At 28.3% G+C, this 16,917-nt stretch overlaps 1 protein-coding gene across 1 annotated transcript; it reads right to left on the bottom strand.

Moving 5' to 3' along the window:
- Positions 1-8,942: 8,942 nt before the first annotated feature.
- On the bottom strand, positions 8,943-14,298 carry LOC115721687 (uncharacterized). The gene is made up of 7 exons (XM_030650750.2): positions 13,524-14,298; positions 12,267-13,179; positions 11,858-11,992; positions 11,636-11,707; positions 11,427-11,492; positions 10,429-10,467; positions 8,943-9,343 (listed from the first exon to the last, which is right to left on the bottom strand). The coding sequence occupies exons 1-7, from the start codon at positions 13,955-13,957 to the stop codon at positions 9,086-9,088; spliced, it is 1,917 nt and encodes a 638-aa protein (XP_030506610.2). The 5' UTR covers positions 13,958-14,298; the 3' UTR covers positions 8,943-9,085.
- Positions 14,299-16,917: the final 2,619 nt, after the last annotated feature.

Raw genomic sequence — 16,917 nt, 5'->3', positions numbered from 1 at the left:
ATTGGAAACATTTCAATTTAGAAATATTTAAAATTGGAAAAATAAATTTTGGGAAACAATCCCATGAAAAAATTGGATTTTTGGGGGAAAAAACCTCAAAAATTCGCAATTTGTGGGGAACTGCCAGGATAGGCTGCATGCAGCATCCATGATTTCCAATATTCCAAAATTCATATATTTCTCAATTTTTATCGGAATCGAATTCCGTAAAAACAAAAATTGCTCAATTTTTCACAAGGAATCCAAATAAAATATTTTCAAAAATTGAAAAAATATATTTCATGGAGAAATTTCGTACAACACATACATTCATCACATAAGCACATAAACCAACATGAAACCATCCAAATCAACACAGAACATATTAATCATCGTTTTAATTCATATTACATGAAAGTAAATCATTACCATGGCTCTGGTCCCAGTTGTTGGAAATTATTTTACCAGGATCTAGATTTACTAACAAGTATGTTGGATTAACAACCTAATATGAATTCTAAAACAATGAAAATAAACACATATAAAGTTAGAAAACCTTACAGTGGGTGCAGCGGAATAATATGACTCCTTCCGTTCAGATCTCTAGCCCTTGATTCCTTTCTGTAGCAGAGCATCACCAAGATCTGAACCTGGATCTTCTTTTCTCCTTCTTTAATGCAGAAATTCCATAGTCTTACATACTATGATTGAGATACCACTTGATGTGTGTGGGCACTACTCATCTCACAAGGATTTCGAAATTTCTCTCTCTTAATTTCGTGGCTTATGGCTTACAATGATATGCAAGAGAAGAGAACAAGGGCTGCTATATATAGGGAGAAGGGAGAGCACAACTTTCCAAATAAAACAGTTTCCTTAATTACTGTGTAATCAATTAACTGCCTTATGTAGTGTGATCAACCACTTTCCTATTTTTGCTAGGCTTTGATTAGCTATTACATGGCAATTAAAAATTGAAAATAATAATTGGGAAACACACAAAGAGGTGCCGGCCATAGGGTGATATGGGCCTCACTTGGATTTTGCAGTTTCCTCAATTTTATTTCAATTTCTCCAAAAATGCCATTTTTCTAATTCTAATCATTTAAATGCCAAAACTAATTATTTAATAACTAAAATAGATTATTAAATAATATTGTCATTTAAAATAATTATTAATTAGACATACAAAGTCTCTTAATTAATAATTAAACCTAGAAACCCTTTTCTTTACGATTTCATCCTTAAACTGTGAGAATTCATAAAGTAGACATAGTCTAACTTTTAGAATTATAATTGATTAATTAAAATCAATTAACTGAGTCTTACAAGCAGTATGGTCTCAACTAGTATGGGGACCATGGGTCTATATAACCGAGCTTCCAATAAGTCGAACCGAATTTACCAAGTAAATTCCCTAACTTATTAATTCCTCATTGAATCCACACTTAGAACTTGGAATTGCACTCTCAGTCATATAGAAACGCTCTACATGTTCCACGATATAGACACGTCATTAGTTATCCATTGTTATAACCCTAATGTGATCAATGATCCTCTATATAGATGATTTACACTGTACAGGAATTAAATTACCATAACACCCTACAGTGTATTTTATCCTTAAAACACTTAACCCTGTATAAATGATATTTCACCTAAGTGAAATGAGATCTCCACCATTTATCTTCGTTTGGTTAAGCTCGAAGGAAATCATCCTTTACTTCTATTTGCCAAATAGAAGCTATAGATTCCATATTTATGTCAGCGCTCCCACTCAATTGCATTACCGTGTTCCCAAAATGTACGTATCACCCTGATACAAAACTAGGCTTAACTAACAAATCAAAGAACATGAGTAACACTCTTGAAATTGAACCTAACCATATCAGGATTTCGATCATGTGATCTAGGATCAACAGGTGATATTGAATTGAATAGATATTACGGTAAATTTCAACATATCTAATCGAAGTTCAATATCGGTCCCTTCCGATGTATACTCCATACATCCGATACTGGTAAACTTTGCCAATGTCCTGGAAAGGACATAACAATTTTCCAAGGTGTAAGAATACCTATCGCTGATTATACCATGTCAGTCTAAATCCAGTGTTCTGACAAATCAGGGAATCAACTTTTGAACATATAATAAAGATTATATTCCACTGTGCTGACAACACTATAATCTTTAACCAACTCATATGTTCTGGACTTAAAAAGAATTCATACATTATATACCTATAATCATGAAATAAATCATGTGAACCATGCAACATAAAATGTTATTTCTGATCTTTATTAATAAGTAAATCTGATTATATGAAATGAGTTTTATTTAGGGCATAAAACCCAACAGAGACTTAATTATTAATTCTAGTTTAATACTAGGAAAAATATACTTAACTTAGATTGTACCAAAATTAATTATTAAACAATTAATTTCACAATCTATGATATTTTCCTAATTAAATATTAGAAAATATAATTAGTACTAGAAATAACTATCTAGAATATTTATCATTAACTAAGTGTTTTTCTAAAAATTAACTTTAAAATATTAAATGAAAAAAAAATTCATATATTTTAATAGTTAATTATGTTGCTAATTCAATTTTAATTAGGTTAGACTAATATAATTAACCTAATACAATTATTTAAATAAGGCAAATGGGCCTTCACAATTGGGGTCGTTCATGTAAGGGGGAGCTGGGTTCAGTACGTCGTACCCACTTCTATTGGCCCCCAACTCTCACACAACCCAAAAGAGAAGAATTTAACCTTTAAATAAACAATTGTTATTCATGAATAAGCCCAAATCTAATTGGGCCTAAATAAATTTACTTATGTCAAATTTTATTTTAGCATCCTAGTCCATTTACTTAGTAAAACTTAAATGAGTTTCCTATATGCATATATCTAAGCCCAATAGCAAACATATAGGCTCACACAGGTCAAATGATTTAGATGGACCCTATCATGTTACTAGGTTTACACAGATGAAAGAAGTACAAAATTTACCTGTTACAAATTATTTATAAGATCTATTGACAATTGGACTATGATTAAAATCAGATCATGATCATTGGATCTGTCAACAAGTTAATCATAGAAAATTTAGATCTAATAAATAATAGGTTTGTTAAAAAAAAATTTGAATAAACAATATAAAATTAAACAAACATTGTCCATGTAACAGATGTGAAATAAGATATTAATATAATTAAATTATTATTCTTAAACTAACCAACTAAATTTTGAAAATTTAGGATTGTTAAAACAAACCTTAAAAAATCTCAAAATTTAGAAATAAAAAAAAATGAAAACTAATTTTAAAATATCTAGGTTTATTTGAGTTATTTTTATCAAATTAAATTAAATATCAAATAAGATCAATGATTTGAAAAAAAAAATCTTTAATATCATTTTCAAATATTATAATTTAATAAAATTAAAATAATAAAATAAATCAATTTTAAAATAGATTTGGTTAGATAATTATTATTTTAGGAATAAAATAATAAATAAATAATAATTACCATAATTATATGTCAAAATATCTCAAATTAAGCATTATTCAAATATCTACAAAAAAATCTAAGTTATTTAAATATTTAAAATATAATTTATAAATATCTAATAAGTAAAAAAAAATGATATAAAATAGAAAGATATCATTTTTAAAACTTATAATTTATAAATAATTAAATATTTAACAAAATAACAAATTTTTGAATTTGAAAATATTATGGTTAGAATATCTATAAAAATATCTAAGTTAATTTCAAATTTATTTATTATTAATTTGTCATATAAGATAATTTCAATATAATATTTCAAATAAAAAAGATAAAGTTATCTTTTAATTTAAAATATGTTAAATATCAAAATATCTAATCTTATAATTAAATAATATATAAATATTAAAGAAATTAACAAATTTTTAAATCTGGCCATAATTTAAAAGGTAAAATAATCAATTTTTAAATTTAAACCTCAAAATATCATGATTAAGAATAATTACTAAAAATAAATATTATTAATTTCAAATATGATATTTAAGTTCAAATATATTTAAAAATAGTATTTTATTTTAATTTGGGGTTTGAAAATAGCAAAAATCCGAAATTGGAAAAAAAAATCCGTAAAAAATCGGATTTTGGGGTTGAGACAGTAGCTAGGCTGCACGTGCAGCCCCAGGAGGCTGTAAACGAGGCCTGGATGTGCGCGGACAGGAGGGTGACGCCGAGGAAATTCGACATCTGCAACATCCCTGACCGAGAAAACTCGGTCAGCTACAGGGTGATGGGCGCGCGGGGTGCTAGTCCGAACGAGAGAGGCGTGCGAGCTTCAGACAGGGATTTTTTTCCCCTTGACGCGCGCGAAAACTCGTCTTTTCCGAGGGTCTGGTGCGCATGAGCACCACCCTCGACACCATTGAACCCCGATTTTTCCAAAATTCATAACTCTTTCAATTTTTATCGGAATCGAGTTCCGTAAAAACGAAAAATTACTTAATTTTTCACAAGGAATCAAAATAAAATATTTTCAGAAACAGAAAAAATATTTTTAATGGAAAAAATTCTGTACAACACATAAACCACATGAAACCATCCAAATCAACACAAAACATCGTTTTAATTCATATTTCATGAAAGTAAATCATTACCATGGCTCTGATACCAATTGTTGGGAATATTTTACCAGGATCTAGATTTACTACCATGAATGTTTCATTAACATCGTAATATGAATTCTAAAACAATAAAATAAACACATATAAAGTTTAGGAAACCTTACATTGGGTGCAGCGGAATATAATGACTCCTTCCGTTCAGATCTCTAGCCCTTGATTCCTTTCTGTAGCAGAGCATCACCACGATCTGAACCTGGATCTCTTTCTCTCCTTCTTGTTGGTTGGATTCTACACAATCTTCCACACTATGATTGAGATACCACTTGATGTGTGTGGGCACTACTCTATCACTAGGGTATTTCGAAATTGAAGAGAAGAAAAGAGAAGAGAGGGTGGCGGCTATGAATAGAATAGGAGGCTCAGGTTTTCTCTAAAAGAAAATAAGATGCAAGTCCATAGTTTCCTGAAGCAATCACTTTCTATTTATAGAATGTCATCTAGGTTTAGGTTAGAATTGTATAGCATTAAAATAATGAAAAATATAAAAGGTAAACCCTATAATGGGCCTCACTTTGCAATTTTGCCATTTTATCATTTCTCAATCCCATTTTTTCAAAAATGCTAATTTTCCAATTTAACCATTTAAATGTCAATTCTAATTATTTAATAACTAAAAATTAATTATTAAATAATATTGTCATTTAATATATTTATTAATTAGACATATAAACTCTCTTAATTAATAAATAAACCTAGAATCTCTTTTCTTTACAATTTTGCCATTGCTTAGTGAAAATTCATAAACTAGACATAGTCTAACTTTAGAATTATAATTGATTAATCAAAATCAATTAACTGAGTCTTACAAGCAGTATGGTCTCAACTAGTATGGGGACCATGGGCCTATATAACCGAACTTCCAATAAGTCGAACCGAATTTACCAAGTAAATTCCCTAACTTATTAATTCCTTATTGAATCCACACTTAGAACTTGGAATTGCACTCTCAGTCATATAGAACGCTCTATATGTTCCACGATATAGATACGCTATTAGTTATCCATTATTATAATTCTAATTTGATCAATGACCCTCTAATAGATGATCTACATTGAATAGGAACTAAATTACCGTTACACCTTCAATGTATTTTATCCTTAAAACACTTAGCTCCGTATAAATGATATTTCAACGAAGTGAAATGAGATCTCAACCATTTATCTCTGTTTAGCCAAGCTCGAAGGATATCATCGTTTCACTTCTAAATTCCTATAAAAGTTATAGACTCCATATTTATGTTAGCGCTTCCATTCAATTATACTATCATGTTCCCCAAAATGTACGTATCACCCTGACTGTTCAAAAGTAGGCTTAACTAACAAATCAAAGAACATGTATAATACTCTTGAGATCGAACCTAACCATATCAGGATTAAGATCATTTGATCTAGGATCAACATGTGATATTGAATTGAGTAGATATTACGGTAAATTTTAACAAATCTAATCAAAGTTCAATATCGGTCCCTTCCGATGTATACTCCATACATCCGATATTGGTAAAGTTTGCCAATGCCCTAGAAAGGACATAACACTTATCCAAGGTGTAAGAATACCTATCACTGATTATATCATGCCAGTCTAAATCCAGTGAACTGACAAATCAGGAAATAAACTTTCGAACATATAATTAAGATTGCATTCCACTGTGTTGACAACACTATAATTATTAACAAATTCATATGTTCTGGACTTAAATAGAATTCATACATTATATATATAATCATAAAATAAATAATGTGAACCATGCAACATAAAATGTTAAATCTGATCTTTATTAATAAGTAAATCTGATTATATTGAAATGAGTTTTATTTAGGGCACAAAACCCAACACTTTACACTTTTCTTCTCTCTCTCTTTTCTCCCTATCATCATTTCAGGCAATATGTAGTTTTTCTATATTCATATTCTTTAGTTCTTCATGTTAACCATATTTTTGTTAGATTATTTAGGATTGAATATATATATTTTTATTATTGATTTATTTTGTTATTATTTTATTATATTTTAAGGTTGTTTTATGTGTTCTATTTCATTTATTTATCACATTTTCTAAATATTATTGTACTACTCTATTTTTAATAGTAATAGAAAAATAATAAAATTTATATGTAAGTTATTTTTTTCAGTATCCTATGCTCCAATATATATTCAGTTTTCCTCCATTGTTCTGCTGTTGTTTTTAGTTGCTTCTTCTCATTTTTCATTTTACCATCTTTTATAGGCTGCTTAAGGGGTATATCGGTAATTTGATTTTCAAATTGGGATTTTTCCCTAAAAAAGAAGTGTAATCAATACAAGGAAGAGTACAACCGACCCTGCACAACCCAAAAGCTTGATTCCCAATGTTAGAATAATCCATGCCTTGAGGTATGAAAGGACATCTTGAAAATCTAAAAAGACGGATTTGTCCACCCACCTCGCATGTCGGACACGTGTCACCCCGTTTACCTATATAGTACATTTACCAGGCAAGTCCACGCACAAACTGAAGTTCTTCACGTGAACTTGGGAGGCAAATGTTAACCAAAAATCTACACAAATGATGTGGTACTTCTCTGGGTGACATGTGTTGTTTCCAAGACCTCGACAGAGGATACCATCCTCGGAAGGCCACCCATGGGATATGACATTAAATAATTATTGCTTGATGACTGAAGTAAATGTAATCATGCCGGATGAACAACGTCCCAACATCAACAATCCAGGCCTCTCCGTCCAGGGTAAACGCAAGGATCAGATTAACAAAGTTACTCTCCTCTTTTTCGTATAAATCAAATCCCTATTTTGGTAGAATTTCTACACATAAATGATGTAATTCAGGAAAGTAAGTAGTTTTCCTTTTTATTCTTTAATTCTTTTGAGAAACCTTATTGATGTAATTATTCTCTATAAATAGTGGAATCATTTCACTATTTAGGGATTCGAATGCATTCATTCAATAGTGCACTTACGTTGTTGAATTCTCTGTAAACACTATCGAGAGAGATCAAGTTTTCCTTGCTTCTCATCTTACAAGCTTGTCAATAAAAGTATAAGGGAAGTAAGCTATTACCATAATCAAGGGACAGAATCTCTATAACATTTTTGTGTTCTTATTTTGCTCTATATTATTCGTATTCTATTTGAATTTAGTTATCCTCAATCACTTTAAAGACTCAGTGTTGTTAGCCAAAAGCGAGGTCAACAACATCCTTCCTAGCACACCAGAGTGGCTTCTTGTGAAAAAGATAGCACTAAGAAAATCGTTGAATTCGTTGTTTTCTTGATTATCAACTCTCCCAGTCTGATTCCACTGAGTTCCAAAGCTGACATAAAATGTTCTTGAGGAGAGAACGACAAAATGTTTACTGTGTACGTAGACGACCAATTAAGCAGCGTTTCCCAATTTCAGATTGCCTTTAATTGTTGATTTCCCAATCTTCCTCATCAACGACGGTGAGATTGCGGGTCCAATATCCAGAATGTCCTCCATGGACGGAAGGCTTCGAGATCGAGAGCAATACTTAGATAGAAGGCTCATTCGAGGAGAGCATGGTGACTGAGAAAGGTTGATGTTTAGGTAATTGGGGAAGAAAACAATCAAGCCCTAGCAGAGGAATAAAATACCTTAACCAACTTTATTCACTATTAAATTGTTTTCTCTATGGTGTGATGATTATATATTAATTATGAAAAGTTAACTTAATTATTGTACTGGATTACATTGATAGGAGGAAACTATGGAACCAAATACATATAACTGATCAACAAGCTGTCATGCCACAAATATTTCTAATAATAAAAAACTCAAATTGTGCAATTAATTAGCTAGAGATGGTCAATTTGGTTGAAGCAGCCAATACCAAAAGTAAAAAAAAAAGAAAAGGATGGCACATCAAGTACTTTTGTTAATAAAAAGTCATAGGGGCTCTCAATTGAGAAAAACACCAATAAGATATGTAAGTAAGTGCACGATTATATATGATCTTCCCTTTGACCACTGTTGCATTGGCTTCTGCTACCTCTCCACTTAATTTGTTGCTTCTAGAAAAGTAGTACTATATATATTAATTAATTCTTCAAATACCTTCTCTTTATTATCTATAGGTTACAAATTCTAACAAAACCAATTTTACACAAAGAACTCGTAGTGTAAAACAATGCATATGCATGCATGAGCAAGATCTCATTATGAACGTTAATTAAAATTAGTATTATACAATAATCGATCACAACACACACATATATAATAATTAATTATTAACAATAATCTAGCTCTATAATTTAACTGATGATAATTAATATTAATATAATAAGTACTGTGATTAATTAGATATACAATTCTGAAAATAAAAGTACATAATATTTATATATGGATGGGATGAGATGAGGAGAGGAGAGGTATTTAATTATAAGTTATTGATGATCATCTATACAAACAGCCTCTATAGGTTGGGGTCCAGTAGTCAGATCCTGTATTGTCACGATAAACTTGTGGAGTACATGACAATGGAACTAAACAAAGTCCTCTACTCCTCAGGTCAAGCTTTACATGATGATTATTTTGATGATTTTGATGATGATGATGATGATCACCCTTCATCACCATCATCATTTGATTATTCTGCTGATTTTGATGATGATGATGATCCTTAATGTTTCTATCCAAGCTTCCCCATGCATCCTGCATATATATTATATCATCAATAATTAATGGGCATAATTTAAAAAAAAAAACACAAAAATAATAAAAAAAAAATTACAAAAATACATTTTGCACGCGAAATTTTTAATATTTTTACGATTTTTTAAATTTTATTTACATTATAAATTAGTGATAATTTATATCTAAAAATATTATATTTTAGTCATAATTAATTTTTTATTGAGATTAAAATTCACATTTAATTTAGTTGTTTTTTTAATAAAAAAATAGACTCAATTATATATGTGTAAAATATTTTAATACATATATATTTTTGAATTAAGGTATCATAATTCCTTTTTGAAAAAAGTAAGTGGACCTAAAATATATAAACAAACAATACAATGGCACTACTTTTTAAAACTATATTAATTACAATAATATATAATATAGTTGAGTATATACTCTAAGTGCATTGTATTACTACTCCTTTGCAGATTTGTTGCTTTGATCAAGTGATATATATACCTTGCTTATAGGCACTACAATATTATATATTGTGGGTTCCACATGTACACTTAGTGGGAGGATGACCCATAAATCTAGTTGAGCACAATCCAATCTTACTGCCATTAATCATAAATGTAAATATATTTACCTTGTTTTTTATTTTTTTTTGTGTACTGTATATCATACAATTTGTTAATAATATAAAATATAATTTTTAGAGTAATGTGATTTTTTCAATTTTATTATGAAATAAGATAGATGAATGATAGTTGATAAATAAATACAAATAAATATTTTTTACATTTTTTTTACTTTAATAATTAAAAAACTAAAAATAAAAATATAAATTATTATAAAAAGAAAAAATATTTATTCTATCATTTATTAACATAAAAATAGTTAAAAATATTTAAATTTGTATTAATTTATCAATTATCATTTACTACTTCTTTCATAATAAAATGTGATAGAAGAGTTATTATACTGCAAAAATTATATTTTGAAGATATTATAATAAGTTGTATACTATAAGAGACACAACTTGATAATGTAAAAATTCAAAGGATAAAATATTAATTATTTTTAATTTATATCTATATCTTGATTAAACGTACCTTGTGTGAGTTAGTTTTCATGTAAGGATTACTCAGCAACTGCATTCAGAAAAAAAAAAAAAAAGTTAAGAAAATGTTCTCATTTAATCTCTTCAGAAAGTAGTGCGTGTTGATTCAAAAACAATAACTATGAATATGATATCCAAGTATTGAGCATAAAAGAAAGAACTTCTTTTGCATTACTATAACAAATTAACTTATACATAATATTGTAATGGGCTGGATTTTTGTCATGCTCTCAAATTCATTTGTGTACTAAATAATTGTTACAATTATTGTTTAAAAGTACTATAATTAAGGAGAAATATTTATGCTTTATGATGAAAAAGATAATAATTAATACTTTTGTAAAAGTGTGTGTTATTTTATAATTTTATATTAGAGGAAGTCGAACCAACTTTGACATATACCTAGCTAGTATTTTTCTGTTTTTGCCATTTGATTATGAAATCATATGTATGTGAACATAAGAATAAAAGCACTACATAAAGTCAATGTTATCCTTATAAATATAGACATTATCATCCTTGGGAATGGAGCCACAAGTATCAATAATACAGACAAATGTTAAAAGATACTCGTGTTTGTGTTTTAGTATTTTTATCGGTGTCATATTATATATTGTACAACTAAATATTTTATCACATATAATTTATAATAATGATTTTTAAAAATTATCATTAATCAATCATACAACATTAATACTATTACTTAATAACAATACTATAATTATTATTATATTTTAATATTAATTACAAGTAATAATGGATGATAGGTAAAAATTATATTTGGTGTAATTAAAAAAAATTCGGATCACATGCACAATAACACAACTATAATTAGGTTGACACGAGTTATTTTTTGAATAAATCAAGTGATTTTATTAATTAATAAACTATAATTAGGTTGACACGAGTTATTTTTTTTTTGAATAAACTATACACATTTCTCATCCTAATTAATTACAAATAATCAACAAGGTTTTAAAATATAACTACCTTCACTTGCTCTTGAAGAAACTTTATGTATTGAATTGCCTCGTATAGAACTGATGCTGTGTCAGTCTGTATTATGTAAAAAAAAAAGAGAAATAATTTTATAATTTAGATCATGAAAACAAATTAAAGTATACATTATAATGTTAATTATATAAGTTTATTTTAAATCATTAACATAAATTTAATGAAAATTCATTAATTATATATACCTTTCCAAAAGGGGAGACGATTTGCTGAAGAGCCGTGATTCTATCTCCAAGCTTGACTTTTGGTACTTGTATCTGTTACATAAAATAATAATAATTAATTAATTAAATTTTTGTAAATAAACTATATAATATAACAAAATTTCATTAAAAAAAAATTAATAATATATATAAACTAGGAAAAATATATATAATAAATGCATATGTGATGTTATTAAAAAAAACCTTTGCAGATGAAGCTGTAGAATTTTCTTGTTTTGGTTTTTTCAAGCTTGTTTCTGAATTATTATCTTGATTATCAGACCTTTTTTTCTTCCCTTCAGAACTCGTATTACCTTGTCCTCTTCCACTGCCTTTTGTCTGCAAATATATAATTTAATTATTAATTAGCCATGTAAAATTAAGAAAATAAAATCCCATTTTAATTTTTATACATAAAATTTTAATTATATATATGGTGCAAATCCTAGTTGGGATGCACTAGTTAATGTTCATATAGGAAAAAATGGAAGAGAATAATAATAACAATAAATCATGCAAAAGCAAATGAATAATAAATATATAAGATAACATTTACGTATAATAACATAAAATTTGTTATGAAATAATATAATAAAAAAAAAAATTTACTTACCGGAGTAGAAGTTTGAAGCCCTTGTTTCTTAGAATCTGACAAACCCAAAGACTTGTTAATACAAGGCTTAATATTGTTGTTATTAGAGCCATGCAAATCCATGAAGGGCTTCCCTAATCGGCCACCAAACGATATAACATCGGCGAAATTCTTAACATTACTAGCGCATGAAGAATAAGAGTCCATCGATCCCGGCCCCAGCCCTGGACCTGGCCCTGGCATCCCATAATGACCGGCGGAAGTCATAAAGGAGCCATTATTATTATTATATCCCATAATATTATTATTAAACGGCCTTGCTTCATCCATCTCATCACCATCGCCATGTCCACTATGATTTTCGAGCTTCAAACTTGGAAGAAGGTAGTTACATGGAGGAAAATGATGATCCTCCATTATTGAATTAGAGCTCAAGGAGATATTGCAAGTTTGATCATCAGGATTGAAGTAGTGGTTGTTGTTGTTGTTGTTAGTAGTTGTAGTAGTATTGATGTTGATTTCGAGTGGATCGGGTGGTGCAATTGACCATGTGCTGATTAGGTTTGATAACTTGTTGGTTAATCTTTCGTTTTCCACCATTGATTCATTGATCAAAGCTGTTGATGGAGTAGTAGTAGTGGTACTAGTATTGATCATCATCATCATCATAGTACTATTACTCTTTTGATCATCAAAATTATTATTATTGTTTGATGATGAGAAGTGATTATTATGATCATCCCAACTGTTTGAGTACTTAGCACTATTAGTATTAGTGTCAAGCTTCTTCAAGTAGTCACATGCTAATGGCTCGTACATCCCATTATTACTATTATTATTATTGCTCTTTGTTGATGATGATGATAACATATCTAGGAAATTTTCTCCCACGTCTTGATTATGGTTGTGTAATTCTCCATTGTTCCCAACATTTCTGCACAAATACGAAATATTTATAAAGAAAAGATTCTAAGTTCGATTATTCTGACAAATAATTTATTTACAAGAAAAAGAAAGTTAATTTGATTTAGAAAAATCTAAGTTCTTATAATTATGAATATGATTGTGAACCTTCCTCCTATGTGCACACTACACCTACCCATTAAAGCATGCTTTATTTATTTTTCCTTAGCTTATAAAAGATTCTTCTTTCCACTTTGAAAAACCATTATAATTTCTAAGAAAGTGCACCAATAATTAAAAATTAATTCTTTGCTTTAAACAAATTATACCAACTAGAATTTAATCTTAACTAGACTAATTAAAAAAATGACTTACAATAAGACATGACTCCAAATATGATTATCAGAAGCGGTTTGTTGCTCAGCCATCAAGTCGTCGCTAGAAGAAGCGGCCGGCTCAATAAGGCGGCGAGATGACTCAACAGTGAGGCCAGAGTGGTTTGAAGCATTAGTGAAGGAAGTAGAAATTGAAACATCCTCATCGGAGTTGGAGTTAGGGTTGGGAGCAATAGCCGCCGCAGCTTGATGAATATTATGCCATGGAATATTACGGCAATTATTGATTGTAGTAGTATTGGTGTTATTATTGTTACGATGATGATGATGACACCATGAAGAGAGAGCTGATGAGCCAGCTGCGGCCGTGGCCGCAGCTGCAGTAGTTGGATGGAGATCCCACCAATTGCTTGGCGATACAACGCCAGCAGAGGTGGAAATAGCCACCGAACTCTCGGCGCATTCTTCAGCCATATTGATCTCTCTTGTTTAAATTATTATTACAAAGCTTTTTGTTGGGTATGAGGTTTTTTTTTTTTTTTTTTTTTTTAATTTTTGGGGTGGAGAAGAGAATGAAATTTTGAGAAGGGTTGTGGGGTGTGATATATAACATCCGTTGGTGAGAGGAATTAAGGGTTTTTATTTTTTTGTTAAATCAATTATGAGGGGACAATAAAATATGCAAAATGAGTATTCCACTATATATCGTGGGGCAATTATTATAAATGAGAGAGAAAGAAGGCTAAGGCCACGAAAGTGCTTTGGTTTATTAACTAGGGTTTTTGCTGCTTTTTTTCTTTTTTGTTGTTGGTCAAGTTTGGTTTATATATGAGAGATTTTATTGTTTATGTATATAACATATTCATCCTCATATATATATATACACACATATATTAATATTCTATTTATTAATATTGCATAAAATAAATAGGAACAGAATTATCATATGACTTTTGTTGAGTTGAGGATACTACCAAGAATGTGCAAAATAGATTATTATGGATCAGCCTCGTTATATTTTGGATAAATTGATAAATTTTATGTTATATATATTTTTTATAATTTATAAAAAAAAATTAGCAATTAATTTAACCATGCATGAAGTCATGTCTATACCGGAAATATATATTCATTTCATTTTCTATAAGGTTTAATTGGCAAAATATTTAGTCACTTTTTTTAAATGATTTTACAATATTATTGTTTTTAACTTTTGATAATTTTTTGTAAATTAGCTTTTGTCTAAAAATTCAATGACTGCCACAATTTTTTAACCATGTCTCTAGATCGTAAATAAGTATTGAAACTAAGCTAAAATACATAATAATAGTTTTAAAAAATATTATTTTATCGATCCAGACCAATATAATAGGGATAATTACATAAAGTATTATTTTTTGTAAAAAAAAATTATATTTTTACATTTAATTTTTTTTAATTATATTTTTATGATTTTTCACAAAAACAATAAGAAAACTACATAAAATTAACAGGAAAATAACAATAAAATATAACATACATATAACGAAAAATCAACAACAATTTAACAATAATACAACATAAAAAAACCGTATTTTCTGTAAATAAAATCATAAAAATCGTAAAAATATTTAAAATTTCATGAAACGTATTTTGTAATTTTTTTATTATTTTTTATGTATTTGTGAAATAATCCCAATATAATAATTACACGACTATTTTATCTTTTAAAATAATTCCATAATAATTTCTTTAAATTATAACTAGTTATTATGTGGAGGTGTACGTAGTTTTTTTCTTTTTTTTTTTTTTTTGAGAGAGAGAAATATACGTAATGTATTTTGATACATGCATCGTAAATATTTTTAGTTTGAGGAATGATATAATTAATAAACCAAAAGATAATACTGTACGTACGTACGTACAGTATGTACAGACAGAGAATGGAAAAAACAAATTTATTAATTATATGTATAAAGACTTGGTAGAATTATATTCTTTTGTAGAAAATATCACCTTATTTTATAGGTTGTTTATTTTTTTAGTATGGGTAGAAATAGAACTTATAATTTTGTTACTCATAATTAATATGGTAAAGTGAATTTTTACCAATTTACCTATATATCATCAATATAATTGTTTATATGTATGATCACTATTCTAATAAATATATTTTATAATGACAGTTATATCTAATATTAATTTATTTATTAATACACATTTTATTTTCAAAAGAAAGAATTATACATATATAACAATACAAATTGGGATGAGAGAGAGACTGATAGAGGGACATAATTTAATAAAACAGTGAAAAAGTTTGACACACTTTGAAATTCTGTCAAAAGCAAAGGCAATAAAGAGCGACAGATTGAAATTTATATGTCAAAAGTCTATACTAGCTAATCAATGAAAGCTTTGTATATATATAACAATATTAATTAATAGTGAGTTTTTCTTTGACCTAGCTACCCTAATATATATATCACATCATCATGCATATTTATATTAGAGTGGAATTTTCAACAATATCTTTTTTATATATAAATTTTCTTTGTTGTGGCTTAATTTTTTTTTTTTTATAATAGTCTTTTAAAATTATAAAAATATTCTTTTTTTTCAACAAAAAGTAAAAAAATAACGAGAAACTAACTTCACACAATATTAGAGAACATTATCCCACATAAATTAAATGTAAAAGTATTGAGCCATACATAAAAACATGAGCTACTCCACTCATTGCCAATTAGTTTTGAGATGTAACCCCATAATTCTCAACATGGTATCGGAGCCATATCACTAGCGGGCTAGGTGATTCAAGATTGGTGAGCAAAAATAGCCACCATCTTGAGAGGGGATATTGGAGAACATTGTCCCACATGGATTATTGTCTCACATGGATTAAATGTAAAAGTATCGAGCCATATATAAAGAACATGCTACTCCACTCATTGCTAATTGGTTTTGAGATGTAACCCATGATTCTCAACACACAACAACTATAAATAAATTATAAAACAACAAAAAATAATCTCATAACAACTATATATAATACAACTATGACCACTACAAGAATATTAATTTTTATCAACGTTACTATTACTATAATAGTAAAAAGTCCTCATTAAAAGTGAATATATCACTAACGACATTTAAGTGTCGTTAGCGTTATAATTTTTTTATAAAATTTTAAATCAATTACAACATTAGAAGCAAATGAAAAGTTTTTATAAAAATTCTCGTAAAATCGAGAATGAAGTTTTTATTCTATACATGCCAAATGATGAATTAGTAATCAAGAATTTTAAGTGGATTAGTGCATGAATTACATTTTAGGAATAAGTGGACATTGTTGTTATTAACAAAAATATCAATGACGATATTACGGTTATAATTAAATGATCAACATGAATAAAATACTAGTATATATAAAAATATATATATTTATATAGATA

Source organism: Cannabis sativa, chromosome 9 (assembly GCF_029168945.1).
Source record: "Cannabis sativa cultivar Pink pepper isolate KNU-18-1 chromosome 9, ASM2916894v1, whole genome shotgun sequence".
Taxonomy (NCBI): domain Eukaryota; kingdom Viridiplantae; phylum Streptophyta; class Magnoliopsida; order Rosales; family Cannabaceae; genus Cannabis; species Cannabis sativa.
This window is presented reverse-complemented; position numbering and strand designations above follow the sequence as displayed.

What these genes read in the sequence shown, in the direction of transcription:
- LOC115721687 (XM_030650750.2), bottom strand. Translation starts at nt 13,957, where the DNA reads ATGGCTGAAGAATGCGCCGAGAGTTCGGTGGCTATTTCCACCTCTGCT. An exon ending in GGCTTCAAACTTCTACTCCG is followed by an intron (nt 11,993 to 12,266) that starts GTAAGTAAATTT and finishes ATATATTTGCAG; the next exon opens with ACAAAAGGCAGTGGAAGAGG. An exon ending in CTACAGCTTCATCTGCAAAG is followed by an intron (nt 11,708 to 11,857) that starts GTTTTTTTTAAT and finishes TTTATGTAACAG; the next exon opens with ATACAAGTACCAAAAGTCAA.